Below are 15,343 nucleotides of genomic sequence, written 5' to 3' on the forward strand. Positions count from 1 at the left end.
AGAGATTGTAATTGACTCCAGACCCATCTGGCTCTATCCTGCACTTAAACTTCTGCTCTCTGCTCAGCACATTTCACTATGCAAAAAGCATGGGAAACCCTGCTTCGTTAATTAAGTTACCTGGTTATTGGGTGTAGAGCTGGTAGCATTCATTAATTTCTTCATTTTGTACAGTGCTTTTTTGTGTAATAGCAGATGGCAGTACTTGGAGAAATAACAAAGGTTAAATCTGAGGAAGAACAATCACTTCTCTCACAATAAGAAAATATCAGTGCCTGCTGAGAATGGTGCTTGTCAGTGAAAATGCCAGCAAGAATTAAGTTGGAAAGTAAATTCTTGACCTTTCAAAACTGAACTCAACTTTTTCCCTAGAAGGAATTATTCCATGCTTTTAGCTCCTGAAAGTTTCAAAAATAAAATCCAGTCTAGCCTTACTTTTATCATTTTAAAGACACTATTTATGGTTGATAACCATATTTACCTCAAAGTACTTTATAAACAAACTCCAAGTGCTGAAGGACATGAGTAAAATTGTAATACGTTTCGGGATCCCAAACAGTTCCATGTAAAGTCTTTGTTGAACTGCCCTTTTCATTTATATTTGCCTAATCTTGGGGTGTCAAAGATGTTTTTTCCCCAAGCTCTGAGTATAATTGATAATTAAAATAGTATATATGTAAGGAGTACAGTGTGATGATTTGGTACACATACATATTGAGAAAAGTATACCATGATCAAGTCCACATAGTTACCTTGTGTATGTGAGAACACATACAATCTACTCAGCAAATCTCAGGTATACAATACAGTATTATTTACTATAGGTACATGCTGTACCTTGGGTCCTCAGAACTTATCCATCTTTAAGTTTGCACAATTTAACCAACATCTCCCCGTTTCCCTCACACCTTGGCAACCACCATTATACTCTACTTCTATGAATTTGACTTCTTTAGATTGCACCTATATGTAAGATCATGCAGTCTATACCTGGCAAAGAATTTTCTAAGAATCTATGCAAAGACAAATCCCTGAGGGGAAAAAAGATAAATGCGACAACATAAATATTATAAATTTCTCTATATAAAAAATAGAAGCTTCACCATAAACCAAATTAAATAACAAGTATTCAACTGAAGAAAATTAACAATATATGACAAAGAACTAATATGCTTGTTACATAAGGTCTTCTGAATTAATGTTTAATGGGATGAATTGAGAAAAATGTTACATAATAAGCATGTGAAAAGGAAAAAATACCAATGACTAATAAATCTATTAAAAGGTTTTCAGGGGCGCCTGGGTGGCTCAGTCGGTTAAGCGTCCGACTTTGGCTCGGGTCATGATCTCACAGTTCATGGGTTGGAGCCCCACGTCAGGCTCTGTGCTGACAGCTAGCTCAGAGCCTGGAGCCCGTTTCAGATTCTGTATCTTCCTCTCTCTCTGACTCCCTGCTTACGCTGTCTCTCTCCCTCTCAGAAATAAATAAAACATTAAAAAAAAATTAAGGGTTTTCAACCCCAAGTAAAAATAGCAAAAGGACATTTTATTATTTATTTCATTTTAAAATAAAGCATAATAATCTCTTGCATTGTTGTAACTGTGAAGAAGCAGCCATTCCAGTGCATGATCAGAGAGATACAATTGTGCAAAATATCTATGACACTTGGGCACACTTCAAAGCATCCATATCATTATCCTAGTAGTTTTACTGCTAGAAATTAATATTGAGAAAATCATTAGCAAATGCACAAAGATATACACATAATGATATTAATTATAGCATTATTTTTAATAGCAAAAAAGGCATAAATGAGTCAATTTTCCAACGGAAGATTAATTACATATATAAAAGAATATTATGCCATCATTTAAAAATAGTTTACTCTAATAGGAAAGAGTTAATGGTATTTACAATATACAAATGTTTGGAATCCTATACACGATATAATTTAATGCAGGATTCTATTTTTATTTAAAAGAAAATATAGCTAGGCATAGAAAAAATGCTGTGTATATATGTATGTTAATAATTAGTGGTATAAAATATTATATACAAAAGTGTTAAGAATTGTCTCTTCTAGACTGTTAATATTATAGATCATTTTATTTTTTTCCCCTGCTTTTCTGTTTTTTGGTAGTATTTTTCTTACCAAGAAGTCTTTTTGCCTTCCTTCAAGGTTGCATTTTCACTCTTCAAGTGCGCACTGAGAAGAATGGCCAGTTCAGAAGTCTGGGAAATCCTGAGGGCCACCCGAATGTTGGGCGCAGTGTTGGCCAGTGTAACGTTTCTCCTTGCAGTTTAATGAAATGCAGCAATGGTGGGACATGCGTGGAGAGTGCATCCACTATTTAGTAAGTACGACATTATTAAGAAAGAAACTAGCAGGTTATTTGCATGGTAAGCAGTATGCCACTCACACAAACTAGAAACACATACTGATGCTCACATTTAAAATGTTTATCTGTCAGGGCGCCTGGGTGAGAGCTGGGTGGCTCAAGTGGTTAAGCGTCTGGCTCTTGATTTCAGCTCAGGTCATGATCTCAGGGTTCATGAGATCTAGCCCTGCATTGGGCTCTGTGCTGAAGGGATGGAGCCTCCTTGGGATTCTCTGTCTCCCTTTCTTTATGCCCCTCCCCCAGTCTCTCTCTCTCTCAAAATAAACTTTTTAAAATATTCAAATAAGGAAATAAATGCTACACATTTTAATTAGAAAATAGTGTCAAGTGTAGATAGACACTTAGAACTATTTGCAGATTATTTTGATTAGTACACAAAATTGTCTTGAGTTGTGATAATAAGAGTAATACCATACAATTGCACAGCAGTTTTTGGCTAACAGAGTATATTTTGCATACATTATTTCCATTGCTCCTAATCACACCTTCCTAAAGTAGTCAAGGCAGACATTCTAGTCCCATTAATGGATGGGAAACTAAGCCCCAGAGATTGTGAGTGAATCAAAAGGATAAGCCAGTACCTTAAAAGTAGTATAGCAGGACCTAAAACCAAATCTCCTAGTCCCTGGGTCACAATTCTCTCCAGAATCTAAATAATAAGAAATGAATTTAAAAGCAACTAATAATATAGATAACAAAAGTATGAAGTATCTCTTTATCTGCTGTATGTAATGTGTTCGTTTTTTCTTAAAAAATTTTTTAATGAAGTGTCTTCAATTGACACTTCCTACGTTCTCCAAACCAGAAGTACCTTGCCTCCTAACACAGACCCTAGGGGGTTCATAACCTCCCGTGTGGATGGAAAGCTGTACCTCATAGTCTCACATGAGAGCCTTGACTTGAATAACAAATGGACTTGATTAATCATACACACCTCTGACACGTGTCTTTATAGGATTCTAAAAGCTTTCTTATCAAAATTGAGACCAGTGTTTGGGATTTTCTTATGGAAATAACAATGAAATGTTTACTGCGTTAACTGCACATGAAACACTACTGTAGAGTCAGAAGTCATTCTTGTATTATATTAATGACATTAAAAGGACAGCTCCCTGAAGTTAAAAGAGGTAAATTCTATGGTCTGTACATTATTCCTCAATAAAGCTATTTAAAAATATTAAGATTCCTACTCATGGACTTTCAGTTCTGGTGGGAGCAGTTTACAGAGAATTTTATTCTTTTTGATAAGGTCTGTAATTCTACTTTAATCTCAATAACAAGAATCCCCTCTTTAAAAGAAGATGTTTTCTTTGTAATATACTTTTCCATGGTGTTTAAGAAGTTTTCCTTTATCCCAGGCTTTTAACTTTACATGGCTCTCCACTTTTGTTTCTTTCCTGAAGCAATGTACTATTAAATTGAATTTCTGGGTACCATTATAGACAGATCAAAGCTAATGTTCAGTCTTTTTCTGCAAAATAACTAACACGGAAGATAAAAAGTTTTCTAAATACTCAAGAGGCAGGTCCCATACCAAAAGCATAAATTTCATGGTGTTTGGAATAAATTTGAAAAGTGAAAATCGCAAAGTCAGTCAAAGCATCTTAACAATGCACAGCTGAATAGTATTAAGTTTGTTTTTTTAAAGAACTCAAAATGCTCCCTTTGGTTTCATGCGTCACAGCCAGGAGTGGGAGGCACTGGTGTTACACACGGGGAAGCCTTGTGCCAGGGAAGGTGGGAGGTGGACCTGATAAGGCTGGGACTGCCCTGTGGGCTCCATAAACCCCTAAACGCCCTGCTTCTCTGCTTCACTCACGTCAGCATCCGCAGTTCCATCCGTGTCCTAATGCAATTTCTCTGATGAGGTTATAATAAGGCAGAGTTCATGTAAGGCCTTTATGCTCTTGGGATGAGCTCTGATGCAACAGAGAACCAGTAAGCTGTTTCTGTTGTTAGTCAGCAGCCAAGGATTTAAAAAAAAAAAAAAAAGATTTGTTTAGTTGTAACTTATCCGTCTATGTACATGTGTTTTGTACAACATGTTTTTAAGCTGATTTTCCTTCATTTAATTTGTACTTTGCTTGACCTTTGTTAAAAACAAGACAATAGGCCCAAAATGGAGTTGCTTATGCTATGCACCACATCACTGTACTGAGACCAGACTTCATTACAGTTTAGGCTTTCCCAGAAATAGGTTCTTAAACCAGTCACTCAGGAATAGGCTGATCAATACCAGTTAGACAATCTGCCTGATAGACCCTTGCCATCCGCTAAAGGAAACTGACCTTGCAAGAACCAGTCTGCTTTTTGGCCCATCCTACTTTCCTTATTCCCACTCCTTCTGCCTGTAAAAGTCTTTCATTCGGTACAGCTCCTCCGAGCTCCTTTCTATCTGGTAGATTGGAGTCTGCCCAGTTCAAATCAAGTGTTCCTCAGATAAACTCAAAATTCTCAACATGCCTCAGTTTCTTTTAACACTTTAAAGTCATCTTCTGATGACGACTGGGGAGAATGTGAAGTGTGTTCCTCTAAGGAAAACCAAAACTTACAAAAACCAGCTAAATATGAAAATGAGCAGCAGGACGTACAACAGGAGTTTGGAGAACGTGGATGTAAGAGGGGAATAGCACCCGAGATTTATACTAAGTTCATAATTGAGGCTATTTACAACATAAATCTATCACTGATCCTGGGTTTCCTGATTCTTTTTTGGCTCACAGCTGTCTGAGAATAAGGTGAGATCTAAAAATCCTTTCCCTGGAAAAACAAGCATACTAGGGACACAAAAATCTGCTTAAAATTTTGGAGGTTTCCAAACTCCATAGATAACAATCATAGACTCTCTAGGCCCCCCACTCTTACCTAATTAAGAATTCTTTGCCCATTTCCTCCTCCTCTTTGATTTCCTCTGGCAGTGCATAGTGCAGTCTTAACCGGTGCTCCTCTGCCGGACGGTGCCGTCTTTGACCAACTAGTACCCTGCTCCCCAAACTCTCCTCATTGTATATCTTGCTAAAAATTATGCTCTTTTTCCTGCTTTACATGTTCCTTAGTCTTTCATCAGTTGTTCAAGGTGCATCATGGCCATCTGTCACCCTCTCTGCCCCTGCTTTTATCCCTGCTCAGCATTCCAGAGAATTGTAAGTTTCTCTCCAGCCCCTCAAAAAATGCCCCCCTCCCCAAGCAACCCGCAGGTGTAACCTGCCAGGTAGCTCACTATCTTGCATTTGGTTTTCTTCCTTTCCCTATGACTTTGTTTTTCTCTCACTCTTGCTTGCCAGGCAGAGTATCCCTTCATTTCCTTGGAATTGCTTTTATTTTTTTATTATTGTTATTTTAGACAGAAAGAGTGCAAGTGGGAGGGGCAGAGGGGAGAGAGAAAGAAAGAGAGAATCATAAGTAGGCTCCACACTTAGCACAGAGTCCAATGGGGAGCTCGATCCCAGGACTCTGGGATCATGACCTGAGCCAAAATCAAGAGTCAGATACTCAACCCACTGAGCCACCCAGGTGCCCCTCCTTTGAACTGCTTTTAGACCCTGTTTTCTAGGGACTCCAAGTTAAGGGCAATACTTTTTCTTACCTATAAGATTAAGAAAAAGTTCAAAAAATTGTCTAATGTTTATTTTTGAGAGAGAGAGAAAGCGCACAAGTGTGAGCAGGGGAGGGGCAGAGAGAGAGGTAGACATAGAATCCAAAGCTGGCTCCAGGCTTTGAGCTGTCAGCACAGATCCCAATGTGGGACTTGAGCCCATGAACCATGAGATCATGATCTGAGCCAAAGTCAGATATTTAACCTATGCAGGCACCCCCAAAATTGTCTAATCCAATGGTGAGGCTGTAGAGAAACAGTCATTCACCAGTGCAAACTCTGTTAAAGCACAAGATGTTTATCACTAGGTATCTGTTTGGTAAAGCTAGTGAACATTTGTACAACAGAGGACACAGCTATAAAAATCTTTGTATGTTGCTGTGGAGTGATCCTTATGATATGTTAAGTGACAAATAGTAAGATAAAGAAGTATATAAGAAAAGGGAATGATAGATATAAACATATAAATACACACATGCAGGTATACATAATACACATATACACTTGCTCATATTTTTCCAAAAAAAAAAAAAAGATTACAGGAAAATATTATAAGTGGTTACCTGTAGGATGAAGACGAGAACAAGGAAAAGTGACAGGGATGAAACCCGGACTTTTGAAATTACAATTTGCTTCATAGTTTTTGTATGGAACTAGGTAAATGTTTCACCTGAAAAAAATTTTTTTAAAGGAGTTATTCTTAAGCATTGAAAGAAAATAAGGAAATAAATGAATCTAACTGTATTATTTTAAGTTTGTGGCATAACCTAGGAGAGATTTAATTCAATTAACTTTATATTTTAAATTTTTTAAAATGTTTTATTTATTTCTGAGAGAGAGAGAGAGAGGCAGTGTGAGCAGGGGAGGGTCAGAGAGAGAGGGAGTCACAGACTGAAACAGGCTCCAGGCTCTGAGCTGGCAGTCAGCACAGAGTCCAATGCAGGGCTCGAACCCATGAACCGTGAGATCATGACCTGAGCCAAAGTCGGACGCTTAACTGACTAAGCCTCCCAGGTGCCTCTAATTCAATTAACTTTAAAACTGACCGTAAAGTGGGTTATATCTTAGTGGTAGCATTAGTATTATTTTGAAACTACAGATGAAAAAAGCTAGATAATTTGATGGATGGATAAATGAGTGGATGGATCTACACCAATTGAGTAATAATGGTTAGTATTTCTCATTAGGAACCAAGATATTCAGCATAAGAGAAAAAGAGATATAGACATAAAATCAAAGAAGTAAAAATCTTCTCATTTTTAATTTGTACTAGAAATCACATATGAATTCATGATTTAATTTTTCTTTCTAAAGTACTTATTTCCTAGCTATGTCCACTAAGGAAATCTGGAAACAACAATAACTCAATAGCAATGAAAGCTCTAATACCAAAACTGTTCTCTCCAAATACTGTTTTCCACAAAAACTAAAAACAAACTTCAAATAACTAAAAAATTTAAAAAAAAAATTTTTTTAAATGTATAATTGGTCATTCAACTCTGGGGTAGGAAATATATGACACAATCTGGATGTCTTTTTGTATCTGAGAACAGGAGAGTGGTCAAAGACTACTAGGGTCATTTTAAAGGAAGACAGAAGCCAACTTAAAGAGACTCCCACTGGCCAAAGATGGGACAGTTTCAGAATCCCAGAGAATAATGTCTGTAATGGATTTAAACATGCCAGTATTTAATAGAATACACATAGTTGTGATGATACTCCGTATATACCTTCCACCAAAGGATTAAAAAGAAAAGTAAACTTGGCACCTATGGAGATTACTGGTGTACCACTCATTATTCTGGAATTCAACAAAGGGAAAAGATAGATTCAACCTTCCTTTTCTATAAAGAGTCTATTTTTGACTATAGTAGCCGGCCTCCAGGTGGCCCCCCTACTGAACACAGCCTTCTGCAGTCCCCTCCCATGAATAGGGCTGACTTGTATAAATAATAGGTAATTCTGGATATGACAGCTTGTGACTTCAAAGCTTGCTAAAGAGTCATTGGCACTTCTGCCTTCTTTAAATTGTGAAATGTAAGGATTAAATGATTCTGCCCACTGAGAAGTTGTAATAATGGTCAGATTCTATTTTATATAGTCCCCCTGGCATTTGTATAGAGAACAAATTTACAGGTGGCAAGCTTGGAAACAGAGCAGCCTATTATGAGCCCATAATAATAATAATAAATGGCTATTATTGCCTTAAGCCTGTAAGGTCTTGGGTAATTTATTATGCAACAATAGAAAACTAATACTAAATAATATTAACTAGCCTGATAATTTATGAGAAGTAGTCCTTGTCAGAACTGAACTGATTTAAGTGCAGGATGAATAACAGAAATTAGAAATATCCCCATTTGTAACCACCACAGAAATAATGGCTGCTTGAATCATTTAGTGAAAAGTTGACAGAAAACTATACAATGGTTGGATCAAGCTATTCCACTTAACTAAGGTCACTTGAACCAACTGGCCAGTCACAATTAAATGTAGAGCAAACACTATATGCTTCCTGATACAATGTCATTGCAACCACACAGTGCCATCTCTAAAGTATTAGAAAAACCTGAACACAAATCTAATCAAGCCTCTATATCTACAAGACTATGAAAAATAAGGGTAATAGAGGAAAGCAAGTTAAATGACATTATAAGGCCAAATCCAGGATATGGCAAATTCTCCTGGACAAATAACAAAAACCATATGGATGGAAAGAAATGCAAAGGGAGAATTTTTATCTAGCTAACAAGCCTTAAGACGCATTCTATGCAGATGCATTTGTAGGACTTCTTTGGATCCTGATGAACTGTCAAAAAAAACACAGCAAAAAAAATTTTTGAGACAGTCCTAATTAACTAAACATGAAAATTAGATGATCATAAGGAATTAATGTTATTTTTTTGGGTATGATACTAGCATCTGGTTGTGCTTTATCTTAAGTTTCTTAACTGTTGTGTTGTGATATGTACTGAAGTAGTATTTACAGATAAATAGGATTTGCTTCAAAAATTTTTGGCCCAGCACTTGGGTGACTCAGTGGGTTAAGCGTCTGACTCTTGATTTCAGCTCAGGTCATGATCTCATGGTCTTGAGATCAAGCCCCAAGTCCGGCTCCATGCTGATCATGGAGTCTGCTTTGGATTCTCTCTCCTCTCTCTCTGCCCTTCCCCCACTCATGTATGCATGCGCTCTTTCTCTCTCTCTCTCTCTCAAAATAAATAAACATTTAAAAAAAACACTTCGGCCAAAAAAGAGAAAAATAGTAGACAAAGAAGCAAATGAAACTAAAGAGCCAAAAACTGATCACTCGAAGCTAGGCGATAAGGACATTTATTAATATTTTTTTCTACTTTTGTATATGTTTGAATTAAAAAACAATAGTACATATAATATACACTTTGTCTAATTTGAAAAATTCATTAAGTATAAAATAAGAATGTACTCATGATTCCATCAGTTATGGATAACGGGCACCCTCCTACACTGTGGGTGGGCATGTAAACTGGTACAGCCCCTCTGGAAAACAGTGTGGAGGTTCCTCAGGAAACTAACAGTAGAACTCCCCTATGACCCAGCAATAGCACTGCTAGGAATTTACCCAAGGGATACAGAAATGCTGAGGCATAGGAGCACATGTACCCCAATGTTTATAGCAGCACTCTCCACAATAGCTAAAACATGGAAAGAGCCTAAGTGTCCATCAACAGATGAATGGATCAAGAAGCTGTGGTTTATCTATACCATGGAATACTACATGGCAATGAGAAAGAAGGAAATCTGGCCATGTGTAGCAACATGGATGGACCTTGAGGGTGTTATGCTGAGCGAAATAAGTCAGGCAGAGAAGGACAAATGTCATATGTTTGCACGTATAGGAGGATTAGGAGGAACTTAACTGAGGAATAAGGGGAAAAAGAAAGGGGGGAAATGGTGGGGGAAAGGGAGAGAGGCAAACCATGAGAGACTCTTGAATGCTGACAAAAACTGAGGACTGATGGATGTGGAGGGGAGGGGGGATGGGCGTGGAGGAGGGCACTTTGAGGGATGAGCACTGGGCGTTATGTGGAAACTAATTTGACAATAAACTATTTGTAAAAAATAAAATAAAAAAATATAAGGTGTGGATATTTTATTCCAGTCTTTCCCCACCTTCAGTTCTTACTTAGCTGCCAAAATTATGCAAATCCACTATTTGATGCCACCTATGGAAAATGTATTTGAAGGATATAAATTCTAAAAGAAGTTCATACTTTCTGTTCCTTTATTATTTAAGCAGTGAGAAAATAACAGAAGCAAGAATACAGTGTAGATTTTAGCAAGCTTCCCAATTACTGGGCTTTAAGAGAAATATGTTTTCTCTCCCGGTTTTTGTGTAACTCAGATGTCAGTTGCTTTCTACCAGGCCCTTGAGATCTACCTAAACTGTGAAAGCACAAAGATCTTTCCAAGACTAATGCAGATCCCAGGAGGATTGCATATATTCTCAAAACCTTCTCTGTTGCCATGTCTCACTCCCACCTGTGCAGACTCTACTCTGTACAATGTATGCCTAAAAGTGACAGCTTATTTGATTTCTACTAAATTAACAAAACCACTCACGCTTTGAGATAGATAAGGCTGTTTATACTGGCGCAGGGAAAGGGGATGCATGCAATGATAGAAGGGAAATGTTTATGTTATGGTCACCTAAACAACTTTCAACTTGTGTTTTGGTCTTCCCAGCACTGCAGAAAAAATAACATGGCCACTCCACAATACTTACTCTTCGTCTTCTTGTCATTGCTTCAGTTGGCTCCAACTGACTCTTTAGGTTAGAACAAACCAAATTTCCCTTCTGGCCCCAGGCAGAGCAATCTGCCTATCTTCCTCTGGTAGTCTAGCCTCATGCTCACATGACTGCAGCTATGATCCACCATCTACGCCAAGCTCATGTAAATAGTTTCCCAAAGACAGTTTCCTTGCTAAGAGGAATTGAGTCCAACTGCTAACATCAAATAGTGTTTAGGCCCTTACACTTGGAGAAAGAACCATTAGAACTGAGGTCCATAGACAATGGCCAATACTTTCACTAGTGTGTAAAGGTAATTTTATCTCCTCCTTCTACACTCCATAAGGTGTCATCATAGAGTTTGGTGACTGATCTCACCACCAAAGAAAGGAAGGCCATGGGGAAACTCAGCAGGTGGAGTGTTTATAGTGACCCTTCCTTGTAAGCATGTTCGGTCTTGACATGCCGTCACGTTCCAGTGTACAGTGAGGCCCATTTGTTTTAGTGCTTATTTGCGTATTTTTCAAAAGCTCAAATTTTGAGCATGTCATTTGACATCCAGTAAATTTTGGCAGGTAAAGTGATATCTATCATATCACACTTACCTTATTCTCCCAACTTATTACTGAAATGGAAATAAATCATAAAGGAAAGCAAACTGACATGAATGAAAACATTCAACACAGAGATGGTCTAAGGAGGAGATTCAGGTATGTTTTCTCTTTTCCTTCAAATTGCAGAGAAATACGTTGTATATACGGAAGTAGCTATGTGACCATCTATTGCTAAATAACATGCATTAATTCCATTTTTAATGTGAGCTTATTACCACATTACATAGATTTCATTCTAGGTACTGTGTCTGATTTTGCTTATGCATAGAAAACCCACAAATCGTAACCATAACTTTCTGCATACCCAGCTCAAGGTAAATTTTTTCCAAGAACTTTTTCTTTTTTTTTTAAGATTTTATTTTTAGTAATCTCTACACCCAATGTGGGGCTCAAACTCATGACCCCAAGATCAAGAGTCACATGCTCTACGAGCTGAGCCAGCCAGGCGCCTCCCCCTCCCCAAGAACTTTTCCTTTCTGCTCTCATCTCACAATGCTGTTTTTAAGAATTTGCCCTTATTAGCCTCAACATATAGAAAAGTATCTCTCTTATGCAGAGCAGTAAGAATCTATGTGAAAAACTGAGAAAGTAGGTTAAGCAGAGGTTATATTTCTCTAAGTCTCTGATTTACAACTGCACGCTGAAAACTAGTAATTGCATTTACCTCATAGGGTTAATATGGATGTTAAAGAAGTTACTACCTATGAAGTATTAAAAATGGTGCCTGGCACTAAAGTGAGGCCCTAATGAACTTGGAATAGTATATTTTACATATATCGTCTATATTTCATACAATTTGTTATAAATAAGAGGTGTTATAAATAAAAGAGGTGAAAAGAAATTTGTTATCATAAAAGAGGTGAAACTGTTTTCTGCTGTGTATTCACTCTGGTAACAATGTGGAGTGGAACATCATACTCTCATCCTTTGGTGAATATTTAGTAAGAAAGTGAATGATGTTTAAGTGATATTCAAACAAAGAATATTAAGTCTTCCATCATCTCATTTCCAGTTTAACTTTTATATGTCAATGTTCATCTTAAACTTGAGAAGTCTCAGAATTGTCTATTTACAGGAAAATGAAATCCTTTGTTGTTGACTATCTATTGTAACAAGAAAAAATTAATCCATAGATGTTTCTAAGCTATAAATTGGCAATAAAACCCAGTTTATCTGCAATTTAGAAATTTAAATCAGTTTCATCCTAATTGCACAGATGTAAAATAATTAACTATTATTAAAATACTCCAATACTCAACTCTTGATTGCCATCATGACCAGCTGTTACTCATATTTCTAAAGTGCCTAACACTTTCTTCTGTGTTATCATCCCTCCATGTTTAGAGGCAGAGGAACCCACAAACTGTTCTTTAGGTATTAACAACTAAGGATAGCTAACATTTTTGGAATGGACTTGAGATAAGAAAACAGTTCTATGTATAATATCAATGATTCCTCAGTATCTTTTGAATATTCTTAACTATCATATAGTAGATGTTTCAGCCATTTGCTGTTCTACTTAATTCACAAATCTGTCCAATGTCCTCACTTCACATCAAGTTCAAGAGCCATGTCACTAGATATTTAAAGGGAAAAAGCCCTTTTATCACCTGCTGTCACCTCCAACTCTGTATAGCTAAAAGAAGATTTTTCTATTTTTCCATTAACTATATTCTCCAGATGTCCCTATTCCCAGTAATGACACCTATTCTTTCAGTCATTTTCTTTTGAAACCCCAAACATTTCCATAGTTTGAGAGACACTGAATAGCCCTTGCCCACTAGTAGCCATGCAATCTATTTAACTTCTCTGTTCCTCAAGTATCCTCCTCTGCAAAATGAGGATGATAATAGTAGCCTCCTAATAGGGTCACAAGGAAGATTAATTGAATTAATACATTTAAAGTGCTAAGAAGAGGGGCCCTGGGTGACTCAGTCAGTTAAGCAACCAACTTTGGCTCAGGTCATGATCTCATAGTCTGTGATGACAACACAGAGCCTGGAGCCTGCTTTGAGTTCTGCGTCTCCCTCTCTCTCTGCCCCTCCCCTTGCTCATGCTCTCTCTCTCTCGCTCGCTCTCTCTCCCTCCTCTCTCTCTCTCAAAAACAAATAAGCATTTAAAAATTTGTTTTAATTATTAAAGTGCTAAGAAGAGTGCCTGGCACATGGTGAGCACCAGAAAATGTTTGCCATTACTATTATCTTTCCTTTTTCTTTTTTTAAAATTACTTTTGTTTTGTTTAAATCTATTTTTTTTTTGAGAGAGAGATAGTGAGTGGAGGAGGGGCAGGGAGAGAGAGAGAGAGAGAGAGAGAGAGAGAGAGAGAGAGAGAGAGAGAATGAGAGAATGAAGATCCCAGGCAGGCTCCACACTGTGAGCACAGATCCTGATGTGGGGCTCAGACTCACAATCCATGAGATCATGACCTGAGCTGAAACCAAGAATTGGACACTTAACTGATGAAGTCATCTAGGCAACCCTATCTTTCATCTTTCAGACCAACATTTATCAGATGTTTGTCACATCTCCCACTTCTCCATCCTCAAAGACATTTCCCCTTTCACTTCTTTGTTCCCCAGCCATGACTTATTTATTCCCCAGATGCTCAATGAAAAATTACTATATGCCAGGAACTGGCTTAGGCCCTGAGATTATACAGAGAGCAAAACAGAGCCGATCTCTGCCCATAGGTCATGGCCTGTGGGCCAAATATAATCCATCACCTGGTTTTGTGGATAAAGTTTTATTGGGATACTGCCATGTCCTTTTATTTGTGGATTGTCTGTGGCTGTTCTCAACAGTTGGCAGAGTTGAGATGTTGCAACAGAATCTATATGGCCACAAAGCAAACTGTATACCTCCAAAGTTTGCCAACCTCTGTTCTAGGGGCAAAAATATAGTAAGATCCCAATAAGGTTAAACTTACATCACTAGAGAGTTGATTGTTACACGTGGGGATCGTCCTATCCATACCAAACTAATATTCCTAAAATATGCCTCATCAGTCACGACCTTCCCCATGTCTGTCACTTAAAAGTTGAACTATCTCAGCCTGTTATTCAAAGCCCTTGAACTCTAACCTCCTTTTCCAGCCTAAGCTTCTACTGCCTGTCTTTCTCCATGTACTCATTCATGTATGCAAATCTCACCTCAGAAGCTTCCCTGAACTCACTAAAATGGCTTAGGTGTCCTTCCCATGAGCTCCCATAGTACCCATTTTAGCACCTGTCACACGTCTGCATACTAATGTGATCCTCCCAGAAAGAGCAAGTCCTTGTGGCCAAGAATGGGGCCTTCTGTGCTGTGGAATGCTCAGTACTAAGCACTGTGGCAGACACTTAGCTTGTAAATAATAGTAACATATATTCTTTAAATGAATGAATATCTACCTCTCTTTGGTGTTTTTCTACTTTTTCCACTCTGTAGACACCTCACCTCACACACATACCTCTCCAAAATCTACTTTTCCTTAATAGTAGTAAATATGTGGTTAAAGGAAAATATTGTAATAAATTAACTTCAAGGCTTAGAAAAATATTGTCATCCAAAGTAGAGAACAATGAATAAAAATTTGTGACTTTTTATTATCTACCTTTCACAGTAAGCTAAAGAAGCCAAAAAAAGAAACAAAAAAAAATCTGATCTTGTACAAAATCATTATGATGGAAATATTCTTAAGATGTAATGTAAGAAAGGGGTGCCTGGGTGGCTCAGCCAGTTAAGGGTCTCACTCTTGATTTCAACTTAGGTCATGATCTCAGTTTGTGAATTCGAGCCCCCCGGATTCTCTCTCCCTCCCTTCCCCCACTCAAAACTAAATACAAATTTTTTAAAAAAGATATAATGTAAGAAAATAGTATATGGTATTTGAATGTAATTTTTAAAATCTTTAAACATATAGCTAATTGCTTCAGACCTAAAAATTCTGAGAGGAAGCATTTGAGCATTTATTTTACTTAAGAT

At 37.5% G+C, this 15,343-nt stretch overlaps 1 protein-coding gene across 1 annotated transcript in view; it reads left to right on the plus strand.

Annotated features, from left to right (window-relative positions):
• EYS (eyes shut homolog) overlaps window positions 1-15,343 on the plus strand; it is a gene marked incomplete at its 5' end in the record, with an annotated part of 85,771 nt that overhangs the window by 35,706 nt on the left and 34,722 nt on the right. Inside the window, one exon of the mRNA XM_039223085.1 lies at window positions 2,181-2,355. Coding sequence (XP_039079016.1) covers window positions 2,181-2,355 — 175 coding nt within the window. The remainder of the gene's footprint in view (window positions 1-2,180; window positions 2,356-15,343) is intronic.

This window comes from Hyaena hyaena, unplaced genomic scaffold (assembly GCF_003009895.1).
Source record: "Hyaena hyaena isolate Hyena2069 unplaced genomic scaffold, ASM300989v1 scaffold_1258, whole genome shotgun sequence".
In the NCBI taxonomy this organism is placed as follows: domain Eukaryota; kingdom Metazoa; phylum Chordata; class Mammalia; order Carnivora; family Hyaenidae; genus Hyaena; species Hyaena hyaena.